The sequence below is a fragment of the Meriones unguiculatus genome, chromosome X, assembly GCF_030254825.1.
Source record: "Meriones unguiculatus strain TT.TT164.6M chromosome X, Bangor_MerUng_6.1, whole genome shotgun sequence".
Lineage (NCBI taxonomy): Eukaryota > Metazoa > Chordata > Mammalia > Rodentia > Muridae > Meriones > Meriones unguiculatus.
Genome location: NC_083369.1, coordinates 143076634 through 143099811, shown reverse-complemented (window position 1 = coordinate 143099811; position 23178 = coordinate 143076634). Strand labels below are relative to the sequence as shown.

The 23178-nt window shown below is 39.6% G+C and overlaps 1 protein-coding gene across 1 annotated transcript in view; it reads left to right on the top strand.

The window, feature by feature from the left end:
• Smpx (small muscle protein X-linked) overlaps window positions 1-23178 on the top strand; it is a 54919-nt gene that overhangs the window by 5169 nt on the left and 26572 nt on the right. The window contains exons 3-4 of the mRNA XM_060374540.1: window positions 11442-11528; window positions 19201-19351. Of these exons, the coding sequence (XP_060230523.1) occupies window positions 11442-11528; window positions 19201-19335 (222 nt within the window). The 3' untranslated portion in view covers window positions 19336-19351. The remainder of the gene's footprint in view (window positions 1-11441; window positions 11529-19200; window positions 19352-23178) is intronic.

Sequence of the window (23178 nt, the reverse complement as noted above, 5' to 3'; positions counted from 1 at the left end):
GCACAATGCTTTACTGTCAACTTCTATTTTCCTTTTATCAGCTCAGAATCTAGCTGCGCTTTCTTCTAAGAAGAGTCCCCCACCCCTCCCTCCTTCTTGAACTTTTCTGAAGGCTTCAGGGCATGCAGCAGTTTTTCTGAGTATTGTAACTCCAATGTACCAACCGACACAGCAGAAACACTATCACAAATGGCTGACTGAGCTTCGGTCTGCATTTGGCCAGGCTGTCAACATGCTGTTGAAGGTTTATGAAATCTTAGCACACAGCAGTGGTAAAGGATGTTGGAGAGACAGACCTTTACTTGTCGTGACTGATGTATACCTTTAAACTGATGGAGTTATAAGTGGCAGGATGTATGCTATTCTCTGGAACCCTGCCACCGAGCAAGCATTCCATTCTACATGTTAACATTCAGCATTATAAAATCTATCTACTCAGTCTCTATTGTATCCTAACAATGGCAGTGGACATTATCTCTTGTCTGGACCTGTGGACCTTGAGCCTTTAAATCTTCTCTTTTACATGATATTCAAATAGTAGCATGGAATCTGAAACTGACTGCAGTCCTTAATCCAACTTGTTCTGGCACAACAACATGAAAAAGAATTTTCTGCTGTCTTACCCCTCTACCTCCATTTCCAAACCCGTGACATGGAGGTAATAGTAGTTCTGTTAGGAATTAATAAATGAGATTCTGAAAACAGCATAGTAACCAATCATCTGAGACTAGCCATTATTCTATTTATGATCACAAAGATAGTTTAATTAGAGTTGTGATCACTGCACTCTAAGCTCTTGAAGTGATAAAGAGAAAATTTCCTTTTTTATTTTTCAGAACGCTATCCTGCTTTTTCATCTCTGCATTTTAAACTGAAAATTTAAAAAAAGATGAAAAAAATTGATTTTTTTCCCCTTAGTGCCCTCTGGCTCATACAAATCTCCACTGAAAATTCACTAGCATTTTATTTACTAAATTTGACCTTGATGTATTTTAAGATCTGCAATATTTAAAATGCCACTATTGACTATTCTCAATAGCCATTATTATGTTGCATTACACAAAAACCACTTTGCCAACAAAGCCAATCAGTGGTTCCTTATGGATGTGGTTTTATCTGTTTCAGTATATTAGATGTCTCACCGAAAGACAATTTAATGCACTTTCAAATGAAATAATTTTTGTTGTGGCTAGCATCAGTACTACCTTCTATTTTCCTATCATCTTTATGTTAACCCTAAATAGTGTACATTAAACAAAATATGAAAGTGATTACCCAATATATAATGGTTCATAATAGAAACATTAGAATATGAATTTCTCTGAAGCAAACACAAAAATTTGATTGACAAGTGTGCACCCTAATTGTGAAAATATCATTGGATGTTCCTAAAAGGTCTAAGTGATACACTTTAGTCACTTCAAATTTTTAAGAATTATTTCACTTTTATGTGTATGGATGCTTTGCCTGCATGGATATATGTGCAGCACATGTGTCCCTAGTGCCAAGTGCCTGCAGAAGCCTGAAGAGGGAGGTGGATCTACCATTTGGGCGATGAGAATGGAACCTGGGGCCTCTGAAAGAGCAGACAGTGTTCGTCACTTCTGATCCAGCTTTCCAGCCCATACTCACTTTATTTTTTTAATTAGACTCTTATCTCCAATCTAATTCAGCTGCCACTTCCAGGGGGCATATTATATCTCTAATCCAATTCAGCTGCCACTTCCAGGGGCATAGTATGTGCCAGGAGTAGGGTACGTAACAGTGAGTTGATACTTAATCTCTGCTTGATAAGGTCATGGATGGCCTGCTGTACTTAATAGCTTCATGACTTTGGGCAACTAGCTTATCCTTTTTATCCTTCATTCTCTGTTCATCTGTTAATAGAATGAGTAGAAGAACATCTTTCACAGTGTTCCTGCAAGTGTGAAATGAGTTTAATGCACATAGATGCACGTAGGTCAGTGTCTGAATGATACTAATTAATAAATGGCTGTTATCATTCACCAATCAGCCATCATCATCTCTTTTCTCAATTTCCAAAGTATATGCTTTAGAATACCATAAATTTCATGAGATCTTGTTAACTAGGTTAAGAGTTGCCATAACTGATTGGAAAACTTTATCAGAGTCCATTACTTCTTAAAAAAACATCTTATTCTTTTCATGAAGGCAATGTTCTCCAAGCATTTTAGAATTTTCAATGAGCCATCTTGCAGAACAGTGTTTTACAGTGGAAATTTCTAAAAGCTTAGATTTAGATCTCTATTTTGTTCAGACTGAGTGAACTGAGACTCTTTCAATTATACTTGTCATAGGCAGGCAACTTTAATAATGTGCCAGAAGATATGGAGTCAAAATGATAAAGATCTCTGTGACTGTAAGCATCCTTAGTTTACTTTTTTTTTTTTTTTCAAAACTGAGACAAACACCGCTCCATAGCAGAATGGTTATAATGAATAAACTAAACAGTTTATGACATATTCCTGGTTTCTTCTACACACACAACTTAAAAGTTGACTATTCTGTTTCTTCAAGGCAAGGAATGACTTTTCCTTTTTCTTTAGGGAACTCCATTTCCCCCAGGTACTGGCATAACAGGAAGGTTAGAATTTAGGCTCACCCTTGACAGACAGATAGGTGTCTTTTGCTTTTAATGTGACTTTAAGTGGCTATCAGCTTCTTAATTCAAAAGACACTGTTTATGAATGTTGGCTGCTCAGTTGGGCTTGGCGCCTGTGGTTTCCCTTGAGATGGTCCACAGCCATTCACCTCTGTATCAGGGGTGGGGAGAGTTAGAAACGAGCGCACAGAACACTGCATTTTGAGATCACACTGAATGACTGGCTCACCTCACTCACAGCTTTCTTTTATGATTGCTGAAGTTGGTCTTTGAACTGTAGGGGGAGTCTAAATCTACCATGATTTCCCAGTGTGTTAAGTCTTAGCCAATGATGTAAAACATTCTGAAGGAACCAGTTGATTTTTCTGTTGACTAGAGAGATCTCTTTAAGGTACTTGTAAAGTTCTCTTTTTTAATAATTTTATTTTTTATATTAATCACAGGTTATTTACTTTGTATCCCAGCCATAGCCCCTTCCCTCATTCCCTCCCAGTACTACCCTCCTTCCCTCATTTCCTCCCTGCCCCTGTCCAAGTCCACTGATAGGGGAAGTCCTCCTCCCCTTCCATCTGAGCCTAGTTTATCAGCTATCTTCAGGACTGGCTGCCATGTCCTCCTCTGTGGAATAGCAAGGCTACTCCTCCCTTGGGGGTTGGAGGGAGGTCAAAGAGGCAGCCATTGAGTTCATGTCAGAAATAGTTCCTGTTCCCCTTACTAGGGAAAAACCCACTTGGATACTGAGCTACCATGGGCTACATCCGAGCAGGGGTTCTAGGTTATATCCATACATGGTCCTTGGTTGGAGAATCAGTCTCATAAAAGACCCCTGTGCCCTGATATACTTGGTCCTTGTGGAGCTCCTGTCCCCTGCAGGTCTTTCTATCTCCCCCTTCTTTCATATGATTCCCTGCACCCTGCTGAAGGTTTGGTTATGAGTCTCAGCATCTGCTTTGATACACTGCTAGGTAGAGTCTTTCAGAGGCTGTCTGTGATAGGCTCCTGTCCTGTTACTTTTTTCTCCTACTTCCAATGTCCATCCCATTTGTCTTTCTAAGTGAGGATTGACCATCTTACCTCGGGTCCTTTTTCTTGTTTGTCTTCTTTAGGTGTACAGATTTTTAATATGTTTGTCCTATCTAATAGGTCTAGTACCCACTTATAAGTGAGTATATACCTTGTGTGTCTTTCTGCTCCTGGGATACCTCACTCAGGATGATATTTTGTAGATCCCACCATTTGCTTGCAAATTTCATGATTTCCTTGTTTTTTTAATTGCTTGTAAGGTTCTATATCATATGTTGTTAAAACTTTTTTCTGTAAAGGACTGGTAGACAATAAATATGTTAGGCTTTGAGTTGTTTGGTCTGCTTCAACTATCATGTCTACTATTATTCCCTGAAGCAGACACAGGGCTATATGTGGATGAATGTTCTTGTTTCCCAGCAGCTTATTTAAAATTTCAGTTGTGAGTTGCATTTGTCCTGTGGATTGCGACTTGACAGTCTCGTTGTTGATTATAATGATAGCTGTAACCAAGACAACATCAGCACACCCCGTACATTGGGACTGTTCCCTTTTGTTGAAGGGATGTGACATGACAGGTGGCAGGGAAAGTTAGAACTGCTAAGAAACATAATCCCATCAGCCATCTGTTCAGTAGATTTCTCTAATGAGTTGAAGTGATACCAGCCCCTGGCTGCATCTTCTGGTCCTCCTGAGCACACCCATTTTGGGAGTCATCACAGGCCTCTCCAGGGCTTCAGCTCACACAGAGCCAGTCATCTCTGGGTTGACACTGCTCCATTCTTTCTGATATTTGTCTTTTTTTTTTTCCATGAGATCTAAGGATGTCATTGTTGACTAGAAAAGAGGCTTATGTCCTAGTTATGACTGTGCTTTGTGATTTCACTAGAATTGGTCCTCATGATTTGTAAACAGAAGGTGTTGTGTCAAGTGACCTTTAGGGTCCTGACCAGATTCTAATAGCCTGTGAATCTCTTGAAAGTAGCTTCTAAAGATTAATTTTTGTGTGACAAAAATAGCTACTCAAGTACTGTGTACCTGCTACAGGGAAATGTGACTTTCATACATCACGAGCCAAGAATGAAAAATGAGATGATGTACTTAGGACTGAGTGAGGTGAGCCAGTCATTCAGTGTGATCTCAAAATGCAGTGTTCTGTGCGCTCGTTTCTAACTCTCCCCACCCTTGATACAGAGGTGAATGGCTGTCGACCATCTCAAGGGAAACCACAGGCGCCAAGCCCAACTAAGCAGCCAACATTCATAAACAGTGTCTTTTGAATTAAGAAGCTGATAGCCACTTAAAGTCATTATTATTATTATTATTATTATTATTATTATTGGAGACAGGATTTCTCTGTGTGTAGCCTTGGCTATCCTGGACTCCCTTTGTAGACCAGGCTGTGCTCAAACTCACAGAGATCCACCTGCTTCTGCCTCCCTGAGTGCTGGGAACACAGGTGTGTGCCACCACACCAGGCTCAATTAACGTCAAACTAAAAGCAAGCTGGCTTGAAGTAAAAAGCACAAGGCAAAGTAATTCAGTTGACGAACGTGGTCCTGAAATATAAACAACTCTGGCCGCTGTATTACATCTGATTTAACTGACTTAAGCAAGTTTTGTGTGAACCTAAATCTAACTCCTTTATCACACATTCAAAGAAAAGATTATCTGAGCCCTCATTGTTAGGGAGTGTGCGGTTACGTACTATGGAAAATTTTTCCTTGCTATGCAATTCACATGTAGAACAAAATATTTCCATACTACTTATTTTAGTATGTCTTTATTTTACCCACCCATTAACACTGTTCTTCTATTCTCCATAGCCTTATGCATAAAGGAAGAAGAGAACAGCTTCTGTCAAAGCAAAGATTGTGTGTAGACAGGTTTTATAGACTGATTTTCCTGGGTTGGATTTCCAGTTTACAAAAAGGATTCCAAGTATGTGGCAGTCCTCATTACAAAGGAGCAGACCCTGCCTGTCTGGTCAGCTAGTCAGTGCATCGATTAAGCTAAAAATCCTAACAATGACACATGCTTTCCTTCATATTTTATTTACATTTAAAACAAAGAGTGAACATTCATTTGATGTTTGTTTTACTGTAGAGGCAAGGCCTTTTCTTTGATCCTAGATCTGCTGTTTCTTTCTTACATAAACCACTCAAACACACTGTTTATGATTTCAAATGCTGCTTACTTTAAAGTGTAGCAAGAGCTTGACTCACTCTCTCAAGTGGGTTTGGTGTTGCTGCAGTTAATGCTCTTTGATGCTTTGATGAGGGCTCCAACATTGTGACATGAGGCAAGCAGTCATATCCTGACTAAAAGATGTCATGTTTTTAATGTTGACATTTACAAGTACTTCAGAAATATAACCTGCCCCCATCAACCAATTGTTCACATTATCTTAAAAGCTATACAAGACATTCTTGAAACCTACTTTACCATGGATGACAAAATTACAGTAGAGTCATTCAGGAAGTTATTGAAGAGAACAAAACATTTTGAGAACAGAGTGTTAGGGCTAGGGGGACATTACAGCATGAAACATCATGGGTGAAGAACAGTGACTGAACGGATGTTTCTCAAAACTGTTGAGTGGGAAAATTTGGTGTTTCAATCTACTTCACAGTTCAAGAATTTCTAGGTCATTTACGCATTCTACAACTTTAGAATTCTATTTTGAAACAAATTGGCATTCCCAGCACTCCGGGAGGCAGAGGCAGGTAGATCTCTGTGGATTTGAGGCCAGCCTGGATTACAAAGTAAGTCCAGGACAGCCAAGGCTGCACAGAGAAACCTTGTCTCTAAAAACAAAACAAAACAAAACAAAACAAAACAAAATAAAACAAAATTGGCTATCTTTGAGTTAGTAGAGGTGTACATTCATCTGTAACTCTTATTTTAGGCTAATATATCAAAAGAATCTCATTTTCTAGTCTTAAAAGCACACTTCCTTCTGTAAATCTTCTGTAAAGATGCTATGAGTTTCAAAGTGTCATGTTGCATTTCATCCCAAGAAGGATAAGGCCCATGAATAGGACAGAGCAGAAAGAAATTCTGAAACACACAAATCTATAGGATTTCCTGTCTGCTGTCCTAGAATGCCACACAGGAAGCCATCAATACTGGCAGAAGGTACAGGGACATTTGAAAACAAAAGATAGAATCAGTGGGTGTGCGACTCCTCTCAAACAAATACACAATGTTCAGAAAAAATCACAGTAGTTTCTGAAAAACAACTAGTGAGTGGGTACAAGAAGGGGGGGAGGATAGCTTAGTTGCTGTGAGATGAGTAGGAATTGCCAGTACCCAGTGAGTAGCAGCTATCAAAATCTAACCCACTGGAGAAAGAAGATGTCATCCCATTGTAAGCTATATAGTAGTGACTGAGGAGGGAATATTGTTTCCAGAATCCTCCTGGCTCAAAGCCTCGAGCCAAAGAAGAAGAACAATACAAATAATTAAGGGAGTGGTGGAATTAACTTACAGGGAATTCTTTCTACTTTTCTTCACCTGGTGAGATCAAGAGCAGTATTAATTTCACATCAGATAGGCCTTCTATCAGGAAACAGTATCCTTCTCTAGCCAAAGATGACCTGTTAGATTTTTTTTCTATTCCAAATTTGGAGAATGTAACAAATTATGTATAGCTTGAAAAGGTGATGGACCAGGTTTTTGCATCAGGAGTGTAATTTTAAGATATCTAAAATGAGTAAACTTCAAATAGGAACAAGAAATAAAAGAGTTGCATTGCAAAAGGAAAAAAGATCCCAAGAATTTCTTTCTTTGTACCCATAGAGAATCTATACACATTCCCATCTTATACTGATTTTAAGTCATTCATGTAAAGCCTTTTCTGTGTTTGTTTATTCTGTTTCTAAAAGTATAGCTTACACTACATACAATTTGAATAGCAAATACTGTACCCATTGAAAAGGTGGAAGTACTGAGTGATTGAAAAGTTATTTTATTTGTGTTCAGACATAGATCCAGACAGTAAAAAGGGCAAGAAAATGAACCAATTTTCTAGATGTCAGAAGAAAAACTGATCTACAGGTTTACATTTTCCCATCAAATTCAAGCTATAAAGATTTTTCTTATGGCTATATTATAGTCTGTAATTTGTCACTCAAACACCACTGCCCTACAATTATAATAATGAAGCCTCTTTAATCATCTTATTACTAGTGTAGATCATGACACAGTTGACAAAGCACTGCTCTTACAGTTCCTTATTGATGCACTGTATTCATTGGATGCTCAAAATGTTTTCAGGCTCCTTTCGTTCCCATCAATATTTGCTGTTCTAAAAACCCCTTTAGGTTCCTGAATTCTTGAGTGATGCCTTCAAAAAGAAAAGAAAAATGTCAAGTCACTGAGTTAATGTCTCATTTTTCAATGTAGCTTTTGTTTGGCATCTCTTTCAGAAGTATGCATTTTGTGTTCTCCTTTTCAAAGGTCACTCTCAAAGTTTAAGTCTGCAATTTTAGAGCTGGTTAGAGCTAACTTTAGCCAAGGGAAAAGAACACTTGGAGATTGGATTGGTAGAGTGAAAAGGTTAATTCTAAAAGTTTGATTTGGAAATGTGGCCTTTGTTGTACTGTTTATGTGACCTTGATCATAAACTTTAAACTCTTTGAGGTTTAATCTGTTTACCAGAATGATAGTATTAACCAGACTGAGTGCTATAAAGGGAAGGCTGGGAACCCTACCTCTTTCGCATTTTTCTTTTAAGGCAATATGTGTTTCTTTTTTTAATTTAAGCATAATTACATAATCGCTCTTCTTTGCTCTCTCCAACCCTTGCTTTCTCTCAAATCCCTGCCTCTTTTTCTTTAATCGCTATTGTCTATATAGCCATATAAGATTCCTCCCTTCAACATTAGTGTGTGTATTGGTGTTGTCCTTGTCCAGGTCTTGTCTAGGCAGCCATATGGTGTGGTATCATGGCTGAAGCTCCTTGGTCATTTCTAGGAGACAGAGTGTCACAATGGATTGTCTGGTCCTCTAGCTCTCACAGTCTTTCTGTTCTGTATTCTGTGACGTTGACTGAGCCTGAGGTGCAGGAGTTGTTTTGTATATGTATCCATAGAAGCTAGATGCTCTGTGCTCAGCTGTTCTCTGTATTCTGACTAGTTGTGATTTTTTGTAATGGTCTTTTTCTGTAGCAAAGAGAAGTTTCTCTGATAAATACTATTTTGTATTTTAGATGTCCTGGCAATACTTTACTTGAAGAAAGGGTTCCACGGTTAAGAGATTTAAAAATCATGAAGTAGCCCATTATCCGTACTACAATTGGGGATGATGATACACAGAACAGCTGTCATTTTTTCAATTAGAAAGGATATATAACAAGTACCAGTTCTGCTTCACTCTTATAAAACCACCTATGGAAAGGCTAGGAAAAAGGCATAGGGGAGATGAGGGAAGATAGGTGGGACTAGGAAGAGAGAAGGGAGGGGCTGCAGAGGGGATACAAAGTGAATAAATTGTAATAAATAAATATATAAATAAAATTAAATAAAAATATAATGTCCAGATAAGAAAATGTTGTCATCCCAGAACATGAACTGGTATGTTATTAGGGATCACCAGCTAGGCACTGTGGGACCTTTATTGCCAGCACTCAGGGAGGAAAAGGCAGGATGATTTTTGTGAGTTAGAGGCCAGCCTGGCCTACAAAGTGAGTCCAGGATATACAAGGCTACACAGAGAAACCCTGCCTTGAAAAAACAAAAAGGATCACCTTTGCATGTTTCCTTACTGAAAACTACATTTCATTATAAAGCATATAAATGATTAAACAACTTAATAACCAAATCTTTCAGAAACAGCGGTTTAACCCAAATTCACCACAAGGAAGGTACTTCCTAATATTCAAAATAAATGGTTTGGATGGCATGTTCTAAATAATTTTTTTCAAGAGAGAGGAAGTCATGATATTGCTCTGTAGCCCAGACTTACAATCTTTTTTTTTTTTTTTTTTTTTTTAATTTCAGTCACCAAAGTGTTGGGATTCAGGTGTGTGCCAGTGTACTTCGCTCTAACTGAACTTTTAATTAGTCTTCTCCCAAATAGTCATTACATGGATCTTCTTTTTTCATCAGAATTTTAGTGGAGGAAATAGTCTATTGGTCCAATTCAGATCATCCTCTCTGAGTCTGTTCACATCATTTCAAGCCTCATGCATCCTAAGTGGGTACTGAGACACATCCCTAGGAAATAGCATTATTTTACATCCTCCTAAGAGATAAAGAATAACAAATTATTCTAATTAAGATTATAAGAGCTGACCTGGAGAAATGATTTTCCTGAAATTCCAGTTGTTGGGGAAGCTGACACAGAAGGATCACTTGAGAATAGGAGTTTGAGGCCAGCCTGGGAGACATAGTAAAATCAGGATCTTAGAAGATTCATGAAATATTGCTTCATATTTGCCAGAACATAAGATCTATCTTTCCCTCTATTTTCTGTGTCTCCCACGATACATGCTGTTGGAAAATACTTCTCGGTATCAAAATGATGTACCCACTCTTGCTATTTGCCACAAACACTTTGAAATCTGTTTCCTATCTGTGGGATCGGTATTATTCTAGCATGAAGGAGAGTTTCCAAGTCCGCTTTCCTTGGAGGCAAAATGCAGACCTGCCATGCATGCTGTATGAACACTGACACTGGCTATTTCCTTTGTTACGGGCTAATCATTATCCTGGCAGTAGTGCATATAACAGGTGGCTCCAAATGGACCCTACCAAACTTCTTCATTTCATTTGGTCTGGTCCCCAAATCATCCACTCTGTATCACAAGTTAACAAAATGTTTTGTTCCTTTTGCTTAGAAATAATTTTCACTCGTATCAAAATGAGATTTCAACTTTTCAAGCCCCTATATCTAATTACTTACAGGTCAACATTTTATCTTCAGTGGGAAATGTGTTCTAGGTTTTAAAACCGTTTAACGCACAGTTTATTTGAGCTATGCTTTTGTTTAAAGACATTTTTTGGTATGTAGTAAACATTTTCACCTTTTGATGTCTGTCAAAATATGAGTGAAATTTAAATTTACACATCATCTTCTCAATTTCAAATTACTGTGTCAACATATTCTTACATATTTTAGTGTTAGAAGTATTTCATATTTACAAGAAGGTATTTCATGCTTGCCCCTGAAGGACATTAATATTTCAGCTAATTTTGATCAAATTCTGATTAAAAAAGGAACTTGATTTTATAGCACTTTTCTTTTCCCTTACTGTCCCTCACATGCGCTTGGTGGGAAGAAGATAAAAGAAGGTCAACTCAGAGACCTGAGGTGATGCTGAGACCTTGATAGGATTTTACTGGAAGGGGGTGGTAACTTAGGAAATGGAAAAGTACCCTCATCATTGTACATATCAAGGAAACTGACAGAGAACTAAGTGTGGAATGGCTTCTGTAGATGCTCTTTCCTCCTTTCTTATCATTATGTGTTCCTTCCTTGTCACTGAAAGGAGAAAATGATGTGCACTACAGGGGGGCAACAGCCAGAACAAACTGTCTTCAAAAATTCTTCCATCTGATTAGGAATTGTAAAATGACTTCGCAGACCTAAGGATGAATACCAGGATTGTATAATAAGTGGAAGTGAAATTTTCCTTTGCATATTTTGTGCTATTGTTACAGCAATTTTCCTTAGATAAAAAGGTTTGAAGATGTACTTTTCAGAAGCATTTTCCTCACGGTGATTGCTGTCTTCAAATGTCATGCAGTTTCTTCCTATTCTTAAGCTAAATTTCTCTTGTTTTCTCTTTCAGGCAAATATCAATATTCCGATGGGAGCCCTTCGTCCAGGAGCTGGGCAGCCTCCCAGAAGGAAAGAGAATACTCCTGAAAAGGAGGAGGTGAGGAAGATAGCTAACAGAGACCAACAGGGCCTGTTTCTTCCAGAGTCCTCCAGAGGCAAGGTTTCTCAGTTAGCAGGGAAATTCTGTGCTTCCTTTCTATGCCCAGCCAGTGTTAAGTATTTGGCAGAGTCACTTGAAGACGCCAAGCTTGACTTCCAGTTGTCAATTGATTTTGTGCACAGGTGGTTGGGCTAGTCACTGGTTTGTTAAGTTTTCACCCGTGCTCTATGATGAAACTGAGCAGCCAGGCTGTGTGCGCTAGGGCTTCTGGTGGAAGATTAACTTCAATTAGAGCTAAGTAAGCGCATTAAATTACTTTCAGATTCAAACAAACAATCATCTTGATCTTCCTTTGGGAAGAAGGTTTTCCAATGGAGTCGATCTAGTCTCCCTCCCTGCATTTTTCTCTCTAATCTTTATTCCCTGCCCAATTCAAATATATTCCTAAAATAGAGACAAAAAACTAATAATTGCAACAAACAGGAACAAGTGTCCTCCTCAGGTGTTTATGTATTTACTTGCATGCGAATTTGCTGCTAAAATCTGAAGACTGATTATGAGAAGGATGGGATGAAGATTTTAGATCACTTCATTAACACAAGATTAGACATTTTAAAAGGAAATGATTTTTATGGCTTTTATATTTGGCCCACTACAAAGTTTCCTAAGATGACGTTGGTCCTGGATCTAACTTTTCATCTCTGCAGTTTCCTTGTCATGATCTTAGGTCCTCGGCTTTAGCCCCCAATCATTATATGTATATTGAGAGGAGGAAGTGGAGTATTTGAGTAGTATCACCAAATTTTGAAATTTCAGTTACTAACTTACATTTGAGCAGTACAAATTTTGAACATCCAAATAGAAGAGATCTGGCCCTTCCCTGTCTTTTGGTTATATTATTATTATTATTATTATTATTATTATTATTATTATTGATACAGGGTTTCTCTGTGTAGCCTTGGTGTCCTGGACTTGCTCTGTATATCATGCTGGTCTCGGACTCACAGAGATCCACCTGCTTCTGCCTCCCTGAGTGCTAGGATTAAAGGTGTGCGAGACCATGCCCGGCTGGGCTGGTTATATTATCTTAAGTTCTGGTGCTTCTAACTTTGCCTTCCTGTGAGCTTATGATCATGGGTAGTCTGTCTGGGACTTTAGACAAGTATATGAGTTTGTGGTAGTCAAGCTGGATCTTCCCTATCCCTCAGAGGGCTGCCACGAGGAAGGAATAAGTGGAATAGTGGACATGGTATATTCTGTTAGGTGTTTGATAAATAAGTAGTTCTTCATAAATTTATCTAATTATCTGATTTACACTAAAGACTCTAGGCCTCATACTCTGCTGGTTGTAAGAAAGAGACATGGAAAGTTTAGAAGGGATGGCCATGGGACTCTGCCCTCACCTCCATTTATTTTCCATTGTATTTTTTTTCTCTACCACCTTCCTCTTAAGCGGTGTCTGACCCTACTACTACAGCTAGTCAGAAGGCAGCTTGGTCCTGCTTTCTCATCAGATTGGCTGACATAACAGCTGGGGGTGGGGAGGTTCACTTCCCCATTTCCCTTTGTGGAGCAGGCAGCCTTGGGCTCATTGCTGTACAACAAGAGTACCTTCCTTTGGAGGATAGGAAAGCTCTTTCCTTTCACTCTTTTATTACCCCTAGTATGATGGTTTGGAGACACTGTATAAAATTACCAAGGACAAATGTCACTTGCTTTGTGACCACGTACGTTCTAACCACTCATGTATTTAAATGACCAATTGATATTCCTCATAGGGTAGAGAGAAGAAGATAACTACAAAGATCCCAAGATCCTAGAGATGTGCCACGTATTGTGCCACTCCTTGTTCTTGGGGTTCATTGGGTAGAGCAGAGAGCTAAGGCTCTTCCTTACACAATACAAGCAGATTGTGTAAGGGTTCAATGGGTTCTTAGGGCTTGTGGGTTCAATGGAGGAAGTGACCTCATGACTCAAACTCTGGCTTGGGCCCCAGAATAAATTTCCCAGAGAAACATCACAAAGGGAGTAGTTGGGTAGCTTGTCTTGGCTACAAGGGTGCATTAAATAGGATTTTTGTGGCTTGGCTTGAGGCCCTAGCTACCTTCTGTGGCATAGTTTGAATGGGGAAATAGAATATGAATTCAGAGTAATTTCCATATTCACTACTGTTATCTGTGTTTGCAAACTAAGAATTGCTTTCATTCATAGATTTAGTATTCATATCCAAGCCTCATGTTAACAGAATTGTAGTATAGTTTGTTTTGTGTAATACACCATCAGTAACCAGAGTATCTCACCTCTGTTCTAGTCAGTTAGTTCCCCAGGTAAACTCAGACAATATTTTGAACATGACATCCTCTAAGAGGTGAACAAATGGATGTGTCCTATCAGACAAACAGCCTGAGTCATTGGCTGTCTGATAATCTCCGTGAACACTGACTGTCTCTTGTATACCTGTGGCTTCTGACCAGCTCTTTGTTCTACCTACAGACAGGGACTGCATCCTCTGTACATGGCTTGTTAGAAATAAACATGATCCTGGTACAGGGATCTTTTATCCAAATCCTTTTGTGTAAGAAAAGCAGCTGCTTGCTTGAAGTGATCTGAGGGTACTGAGGAGCCATTTCTAAGCCTCCAATTCTTCCTTTCAACCAAAATATCATTCTTATTATGCTACATAATAGTGCATTGGGACTTTCTGTTAAATATTTCCTTTTCATCTTGTCCTGTCATAAGATGCAAACATATTATTATTTAATTCCAGTCCAGTCATTTCTTAGTTGTGAGGCTTTGGTCATTTTTTTTTTTTTTTTTAGCTTTTTCATACATTAGTCTCAATGATGAGGCAGGGATAAAAGCAGATGTGTAGAGTTGGTGTGAGAATTAAACGACTTGGTGCATGTACCTTAGACCCGCTAGCAACTGAAGTATTTGCTGCTAGCAATGAGTCTTCTTCAGTTTTTGAACATGAAGAATAAGTAGGTCAAATTCGATTACCTCATGTCGGAGAGCCTGGGGATATCTGATAGTAAAGAAGGGCAGAAAGATGACGCAGCTTGGAAATGCTTCACCATACTGCAGAGTTTTACAGGTCTTCTGGGATTCCTGAGGCAGGCGTGCCCCTTCACAGCGGTGTTTCTGAAACAGGGAGTGCTACAGTGATTGCTAAGTTTTCCATGCTCTCTTTCTGTACACAGTGAAGAAATACCCTCCATTTCCCTGCTGAAATCAGATACTTGTGAAAAGGGCTATCCTCCACTATTTAAGTAGCAGCCTTTCTTCGTGCTTTAGTTTACTGTAAATTCTTACAATGACAAATTCATAGAAGCAGTCGAATCTTATTTCTGTTACGTTTTTAAAAGATGGTAGAACTTCATTGTAAAAATCCTTTTTGCTTCCTGAATAATACCGTACTATCAAATTATTAACTATAGTGGCAATCCCCATCCTATATCATCTTACTAAATCAAATGCCAAGCCTTATCTTGATTTTAAAAAAGAAAAGAAAAGAAAGCAGTCCATTTAGGTCTTAATAACTTGATGGGAAGACATCTAGCATTAAGCATTACTATTATTAATCTGTGTATGTTCATCTGCCCCAGACACATAAGTGCAGACATTGGCTGTGCGTGTTAAATGTGCCAGCAGTGAAGGTGATTCACTGGGAACTTAGCAGAAGAATCTGGAAACATTTTTTTTTTCTCTCCATGCCTCTTTATTAAGATCTACCCACCTCCGACCGTGGGAGCATTTATAAGTGATGAAACATTTTTTTTTCATTTCACTGCTACACATATTTAAAAAGGAGCAACACTTTATTGCCTTGTTAAAAAATTCCTTCCTGAAAAGCCCAGCAAAGAACATTCTGGAATACCTGGTGGGTGTTTTACAGTTCTAATGACCTTTTCTCCATCTATGCTTACAAATGATGCATGTGTTCACATGGAGAGAAGAAGCCAAGCCTATGGCTCTGTACATGAACGTAAGGAAACAATATCTTCCAGGGATTTACAGCATTCACAGCGAATTCTTTATTGTTTAGTGTGGGTGACACATTAGCTATTTAATCAGCACTGTACCAGCTTCACAGAAAATAACTACAGGAAGTCCCATTAGCCCTTACAAGAGGATTAACCCCTCAGTCTTTTATGTCTACCCATTCTCCCCAATAAACAGCTTAAACACATTTCTGTAAGGGACATACCCACCTACTGATTTATCAGAGTTTGGGGAAACTTGAACACATTCTTCCTATAAGTGCTAACGGATTTGAGAATGAGACACAGGCAGCCACCAGACCTGGACTAACAGCACTGGCTCTAATCCTGTCCTTCACAGGAGGCAGATGTGCAGTTTCTTATACCTGACACACACACACACACATACACACATGTACGCATGCACACACATGTGTGCACACACACACACACCCCATACCACACCACAGGCACACATTGGTTTGTCCAATTCTTGGTTAAGCAGATGAAGTTATGGCAGTGTTGCCCTGGGGACTATGCTAGTTCGAGCACTCTAAGAAACAGATATTTAATGTGCAGATAGCAGAACAGATTAGCATGCAATTTATTTACTGGGGGAAACACTTGTAAGAAATATGGGTGAGGGCTACAAGAGAGTTGTTGAGACCCAGATGCAGGGAAGGAAGAGTGAAGGGCTTGGTGGAAGAAACACAGGCCTCAGTGTGACTTATTTTTCTTTTTTTTTAATTTAATTTTATTAATTACACTTTATTCACTTTGTATCCCCCCATAAGCCCCTCTCTCCTCCCCTGCCAGTCCCACCCTCCCTCCCCCTTCTTCATGCATGCCCCTCCCCAAGTCCGCTGATAAGGGAGGTCCTCCTCTCCTTCCTTCTGATCTTAGTCTATCAGATCTCATCAGGAGTGGCTGCATTGTCATCTTCTGTGGCCTGGTAAGGCTGCTCCCCCCTCAGGGGGAGGTGATCAAAGAGCAGGCCAATCAGATTATGTCAGAGGCAGTCCCTCTTCCCATTACTATGGAACCCACTTGGACACTGAACTGCCATGGGCTACATCTGTGCAGGGGTATATACTCACATGGTATATACTCACTCATATAGACATGTAACATAGGATAAACCTACTAAAATCTGTACATCTAAAGAAACTAATTGAGAGGACCCTGACTAAAATGCTCAATCCCCATCCCGAACAACATGGAGGTTCTAGGTTACCTCCATGAATGGTCCTTGGTTGGAGTATGAGTCTCTGGGAAGACCCCTGTATTCAAATTTTCTGGTTCTGTTGCTCTCCTTGTGGAGTTCCTGTCCTTTCCAGATCTTCCTATTTCCCACTTCTTTCATAAGATTCTATGCACTCTGCCCAACAGTTGGCCATAAGTCTCAGCATCTGCTTTGATAGTCTGCAGGGCAGAGCCTTTCAGAGGCCTCTGTGGCAGGTTCCTAACTTGTTTCCTGTTTTCTTCTTCTTCAGATGTCTATCCTCTTTGCCTTTCGGGATGGGGATTGAGTATTTTAGTCAGGGTCCTCTCAATTAGTTTCTTTAGATGTACAGATTTTAGTAGGTTTATCCTATGTTACATGTCTATATGAGTGAGTATATACCATGTGTGTCTTTCTGCTTTTGGTACAGCTCACTCAGGATGATCCTTTCCAGGTCCCACTAGATGTACATCATGCAGACCCTAAGAGAACACAGATGTCAGCCCAGGCTACTATATGCAGCAAAACTCTCAGTCTTCATAGACAGAAAAAACAAGATATTCAATGACAAAAACAAATTTCAGCAATACCTACACACAAATCCAGCATTACAGAATACACTAGAAGGGAAAATACAACCCAAGAAAACTAGCTACTTTCAAGAAAACACAGGAAATAATTAACCTCACTCCAGTAAAACAAAAAGCAACCAAGCACACAACCTTATGACCAGAGCCAACATCAAAATCAAAGGATCTAACAGCCACTGGTAATTAATGTCTCTCAACATCAATGGACTCAACTCTCCAATAAAAAGACACAGACTAACAGAATGGATGCGTAAACAAAACCCAGCAATCTGTTACATATAAGAAACACACCTAAGTCACAAAGATAGACATTACCTGAGGGTAAAGGGTTGGAAGACGGCTTTCCAAGCAAACGGGCCCAAGAAGCAAGCAGGAGTAGCCATTCTAATATCTGATAAAATAGACTTTCAACCAAAATTAATCAAAAGAGATAGAGAAGGATACTTCATACTCATCAAGGGAAAATTCCACCCGGAAGACATCACAATCCTGAACATCTATGCCCCAAATGCAAGGGCATCCACATTTGTAAAAAGAAACATTGATAAATCTTAAACCACACATAGATCCCCACACACTAATAGTGGGAGACTTCAACACCCCACTCTCAACAAAGGACAGGTCAGCAAAACAGAAATTAAACAAAGAAACAATGTCTCTAACAGAGGTCATGAATCAAATGGACCTAACAGACATTTACAGAACTTTACACCCAAACACAAAAGAATTTACCTTCTTCTCAGCACCTCATGGAACCTTCCCCAGTGTGACTTTAAGCCCAGTTCTGCAGCCTAAATTTCTCTTATGAGGAGTCCCTGTCTCTCAGGTGTGGACCCACCTTAGGAATGGTACATTCAGTCATTGTTTACCAACATGTATGGTAAAAGTGATGTCAGCATGGCGATGAATGAATTTTAGTGACAAGGAGTTAGGACAATCACTCAGTTACCCCTGAAATAATGTGATCCAAGACATGATACTCTGGCTGCCAGGGTGATCAAAGGTCTCCCCATACCTTTATTCGGGCAGGTAGAAGAATGGAGTAGCACACAATTTTCTTCTGTAGTAACACAGAAACTGAGCTTGGTGGTTAATAGTCTTTTTCTATGTGTGCTTGGGACATGCATAGAAAGGTATGGGTTGATTATGGGATTGATTAGTCAAACAAAAATATCATCACATATTCTTTCGAACCTTTGTCATCAGGCACTGGAGGAGCCACACACAAGAAGAAAAAGCTCTGGGCTCCTCCCTAAAACAGATACTCTTTAATAATGGGAAATTTAAACTACTCAAAGCATCAGACAAAGATTGGCCTGCGCTGTCATTTTCTCCCATATTCAAAGCCCATATTCAAAGATGTTTTCTTTATGTTCTGAGTTTGTTTATGTTTCCCAAAGGCACCATACAACAAAAGGCTGACAGCCACTACACTCTGAACAAATTTTTGAAAACTCCTGGACTAATTAGGGCTATCTGTGCACTGGCAATTTACAGATTTCTGTCATTGGATATCTGATAATGGTATAATACTAAATTCAAGTCACTTTTAGAAGATGCTCTTGTGGGAAACAATTCAATTTAACTGTTGTCATTATTTATTAGTTACTAGACACTGAACTGTTGTCTAATGTATACTAAGTCATAGGGAAAGAACTTTTTTCTTACAGCATTATTTTACATTCCTATACAAACTTCAGGGAATTTTCTTGAAACTCTAAGGCTCTCTGAACAACAACACAAGAGAAAGTCACTATGCTGGAATCACACTCTTGACTTTCTTCCTTTGATATTTATTTTTCCCGCTGTATATCATGAACCAGAGAGATGAAATATGTTTGGTTTTGGTGAGTTGAAATTTCCCCCTTTCTTTTCAGGAGGCTCCTTCCACCTCACAGGAAGAGAAGAATCCAATTCCTGGAGCTAAGAAACTCCCAGGACCTGTTGTCAACCTGTCGGAGATCCAAAATGTTAAAAGTGAACTTAAATATGTCCCCAAAACTGAACAGTAGTTCAAAGGGGGAAAAGGTGAGTGAGTGGAAAACCAGTCTATCAGAAAAACACCATTTTCAAAAGGGAGCTTTTCACAGGAGGAGTCTCTTCCAGGGACATTCAATTTAGGCAACATTTTGTGATTTTTTTTTTTTCGGTGGGGGAAACTACACCTTCAGGTTCATCTTATTCCATAACTGCTTGGATAACTAGCAAGGCTGTTTGCCCATTGGTTTTTTTTCTGGTCATTCTCCTAGTTAGGGAAGGTTGAGGTAAGGTGTGGGAGCCGTGCCTCATTGCTTGCATGTCTCTCCACCACATGCATAAAAAACAATGAACTATTGCTTTAGAAAAATGATCTGACAAACAAATAGCCGTGTAGATTTAGAAGTGGGAGGAGGCAGCACTGAATGCATTCAGGCCTCAACGAAAGAGGTAACCAGAATATGTGTGAGACAAAGCAAGAGTCTTGCCTCCCCACCCCCAGTTAAGTGTGGGTGTAGATGGGATAAAGGTAGGTTGAAAACTGTGCACACTTCTCCCACAAGGTACTTAAAATACATCTTTGTTTAAATTGTTCAGTAATGATGCCCTGGTTAGGAGTCAGCCAACTCTCTGTCTTCAGATCAGGTTATTATATTTTTTTTTTGCATTTTTAAATTTTTTTTATTATTATTCATTACAATTTATTCAGTTTGTATGCTGGCTGTGGCCTCCTCCCTCTTCTCTTCCTAATCCCACCCTCCCTCCCTCATCTCCTTCCATGCCCCTTCCCCAGTCCACTGATAGGGGAGGCCCTCCTCCCCTTCTATCTTTCCGTAGCCTATCAGGTCTCATCAGGACTGGCTGCATTGTCTTCCTCTGTGGCCTGGCAAGTCTGCATCCACCTCAGGGGGAGGTGATCAAAGAGCCGGCCACTGAGTTCATGCCAGAGACAGCCCCTGCTCCCCTTACTTGGGAACCCACTTGGATACTGAGGCTATGGGCTTCATCTGAGCCAGGGTTCTAGGTCCTTCCCATTCACTGTCCTTGGTTGGGGTATCAGTCTCTGAAGGGTTCCCAGGGCTCAGTTTTTTTTTTTTTTTTTTTGGCTCTGTTGGTCTCCTTTTGGAGCTCCTGTCCCCTCCAGGTTCTTCTATCTTCTCACTCTTTCATAAAAGTCCATGCCCTCTGCCCAAAGTTTGGATATGAGCATCAGCCTCTGCTTTGATACCTCGATCAGTGGAGTCTTTCAGAGGCCATCTGTGGTAAGGTCCTGTCCTGTTTCTTGTCTCCTGCTTCCAAAGTGTGTCGTGTTTGTCCTTCTGTATGAGGACTGAACATCTTCCCCAGGGTCTTCCTTGTCTTTTAGCTTCTTTAGGTGTACAGATTTTAGTGTGTTTATCCTATATTATAAATTGGCTAATATCCACTTAAAAGTGAGTATATACCATGTGTGTCTTTCTGCTTCTGGATTACCTCACTCAGGGTGATCTTTTCTAGTACCCACCACTTGCTTGCAAATTTCATGATTTCCTTTTTTTTTTTTTTTAATAGCTGAGTAGTATTCCATTGTGTAAATGTACCACAATTTCTGTATCCATTCCTCCATCGAAGGACATCTAGGTTGTTTCTACCTTCTGGCTATCATGAATAGAATTGCTACAAACATGGTTGAGCAAATGTCCTTGTTGTATAGTTGAGCATATTTCGGGTATATGCCTAAGAGTGGTATAGCTAGATCTTGAGGTAGCACTATTACTAATTTTGTGAGAAAGCACCAGATTTATTTCCAAAGTGGTTGTACAAGTTTATATTCCCACCAGCAATAGAGGAGGGTTTCTCTTTCTCCACCTCCTCTCCAGCATGTGTTGTCACTTGAGCTTTTGATCTTAGCCATTCTGATGGGTGTAAAGTGAAATCTCAGGGTTGTTTTGATTTGCATCTCCCTAATGGCCAGATCTGGTTCTTATTAAGTGGAATAGAAATTCTGCCAAGAGACAAAATACAGGTTGACCAAATCATGGCTCTTTCTCCTGTATCAGCATTATAAACCCCATTATGCACAATCTCCTCAATCCCTTAAACAGAAGTCTGGAAGAAAATCCATATGGTGGACATGCAATAGCTTTTATTTCATTGATTGTTCAGCCATTCATTTATCCCTTCATCCATTTAAGCAATATTTATGGATAGCAGAAATATTTATCACTTGCCTCTGTGTGAAGAGCATTCTATTCAGTTTTTCAAGACAAGGTCTTACTTTATAGCCAAAGCTGAGCTGAAACTCTGTGCAACCTAGGCCAGCCTCAAATTGATGATGATCCTCCTACTTCAGCCTCTCTAGTGCTGGGATGAGAGGCATGGGCATGGTTCCGGTGCTTCTTATAAGCTTAATGGTACCCAATTATCACCCTCCTGATTGAAATAAGTAGTAGGGAGACTGATTCTATCAGTCACCCACTGCTTCAATTCTCACATTTCCCCACACCATACATATTGATTGCATATAGATGAGTATGACATAAATAACATCATGACAACCCGCCGGACTGTCTCACAAACATTCTGTTAGTGCTGTTTATAAAATCGATGTTCAATCCCAGAGCAAGGAGGGTATGTGCCCTCTGTATGGGGGACATGCAATAGGCTTTTATTTCATTGCTTGTTCATTCATTCATTTGTCCCTTCATTCATTTTCAAATTAGTTTGGTTAAAAAGATTTCCCTTCCTCCTCCTCTCCACTTTTTTTAATTCTTCTTTTCGTGAGACATATTCTCACTATATTGTTCAGGTAGGCTTCAAACTCTCTACCCACCTGCCTTATCCTCTCAAGTGTTGGGATAGGAGGAATGTACCATTGTGCTCTTAGAATGTTTTGAGTTAAAGTAAAATGGCAACATGCAGTGTTTTAGCACAATTACGTTAAGAGAAGGGATTTAAGAATGAAACAAGTTACATTCCATGGCTACAGAACAAAGTTCAGGAACCTGGATGAGACAATGCTACCTGAGTGGGAATGACCCTGGCATGAACTTGTTACTTACGAAAGAGCAGAACAAACTAATGGATGATTATCATGCTCAGTTCTATTTGGGCTGACAGACTAACAGGAAATCTAATAGGGTTTTGATCAAACTTTGGAATTTGTTGCTGAAAAAGATCAGAGAAGAGAGAGAGAGAGAGACAGAGAGAGAGAGAGAGAGAGAGAGAGAGAGAGAGAGCGCATTTATATGTATGGAGACAAGTGTTTGCTCATGTGAAGGCCAGAGGCCTTTCTTTCTTTCTTCTTTCTTTCTTTCTTTCTTTCTTTCTTTCTTTCTTTCTTTCTTTCTTTCTTTCTTTCTTCCTTCCTTCCTTCCTTCCTTTCTTTCTTCTCTCTCTCTCTCTTTTTCTCTCTCTCTCACTTTTCTGAGATAGGGTCTCACTCTGGACCTGGTTGACTAAACCAATTTGACTAAACTGTCTGACTAGAAATCCCCAGAGATCCACTTGTCTTCACCCCTTTCCCCAGCGATGGGGTTATAGATGTGCACAGCATCACTGTGGCCAGTTTTTATGTGGGTGCTCCTATTGCAAGTGCTTCACACATGAACCATCTCTCCAGCCCCTAGACACATGTATTTGTGTGTGTGTTTGTGCATGTGTGGTATATGCATGTTTGTGCATGTGTGTGTCTCTCTCTGTGTGTGTATGAAAGACAGAGAGAGATCAGAGGTGAAGGTGTACCTTTTCTTTATCAATCTCTACTTGTGAAGCTTTTGAACTTTGTTTCATTTTTGCTGTGAGTGTATGAATTTGAGCAACCATATGTATGCCATGGTGTGTGTAGCTTACAAGGCACCTTGGTGGAGTTGGTTCTCTCCACCTTTACATGAATTCTA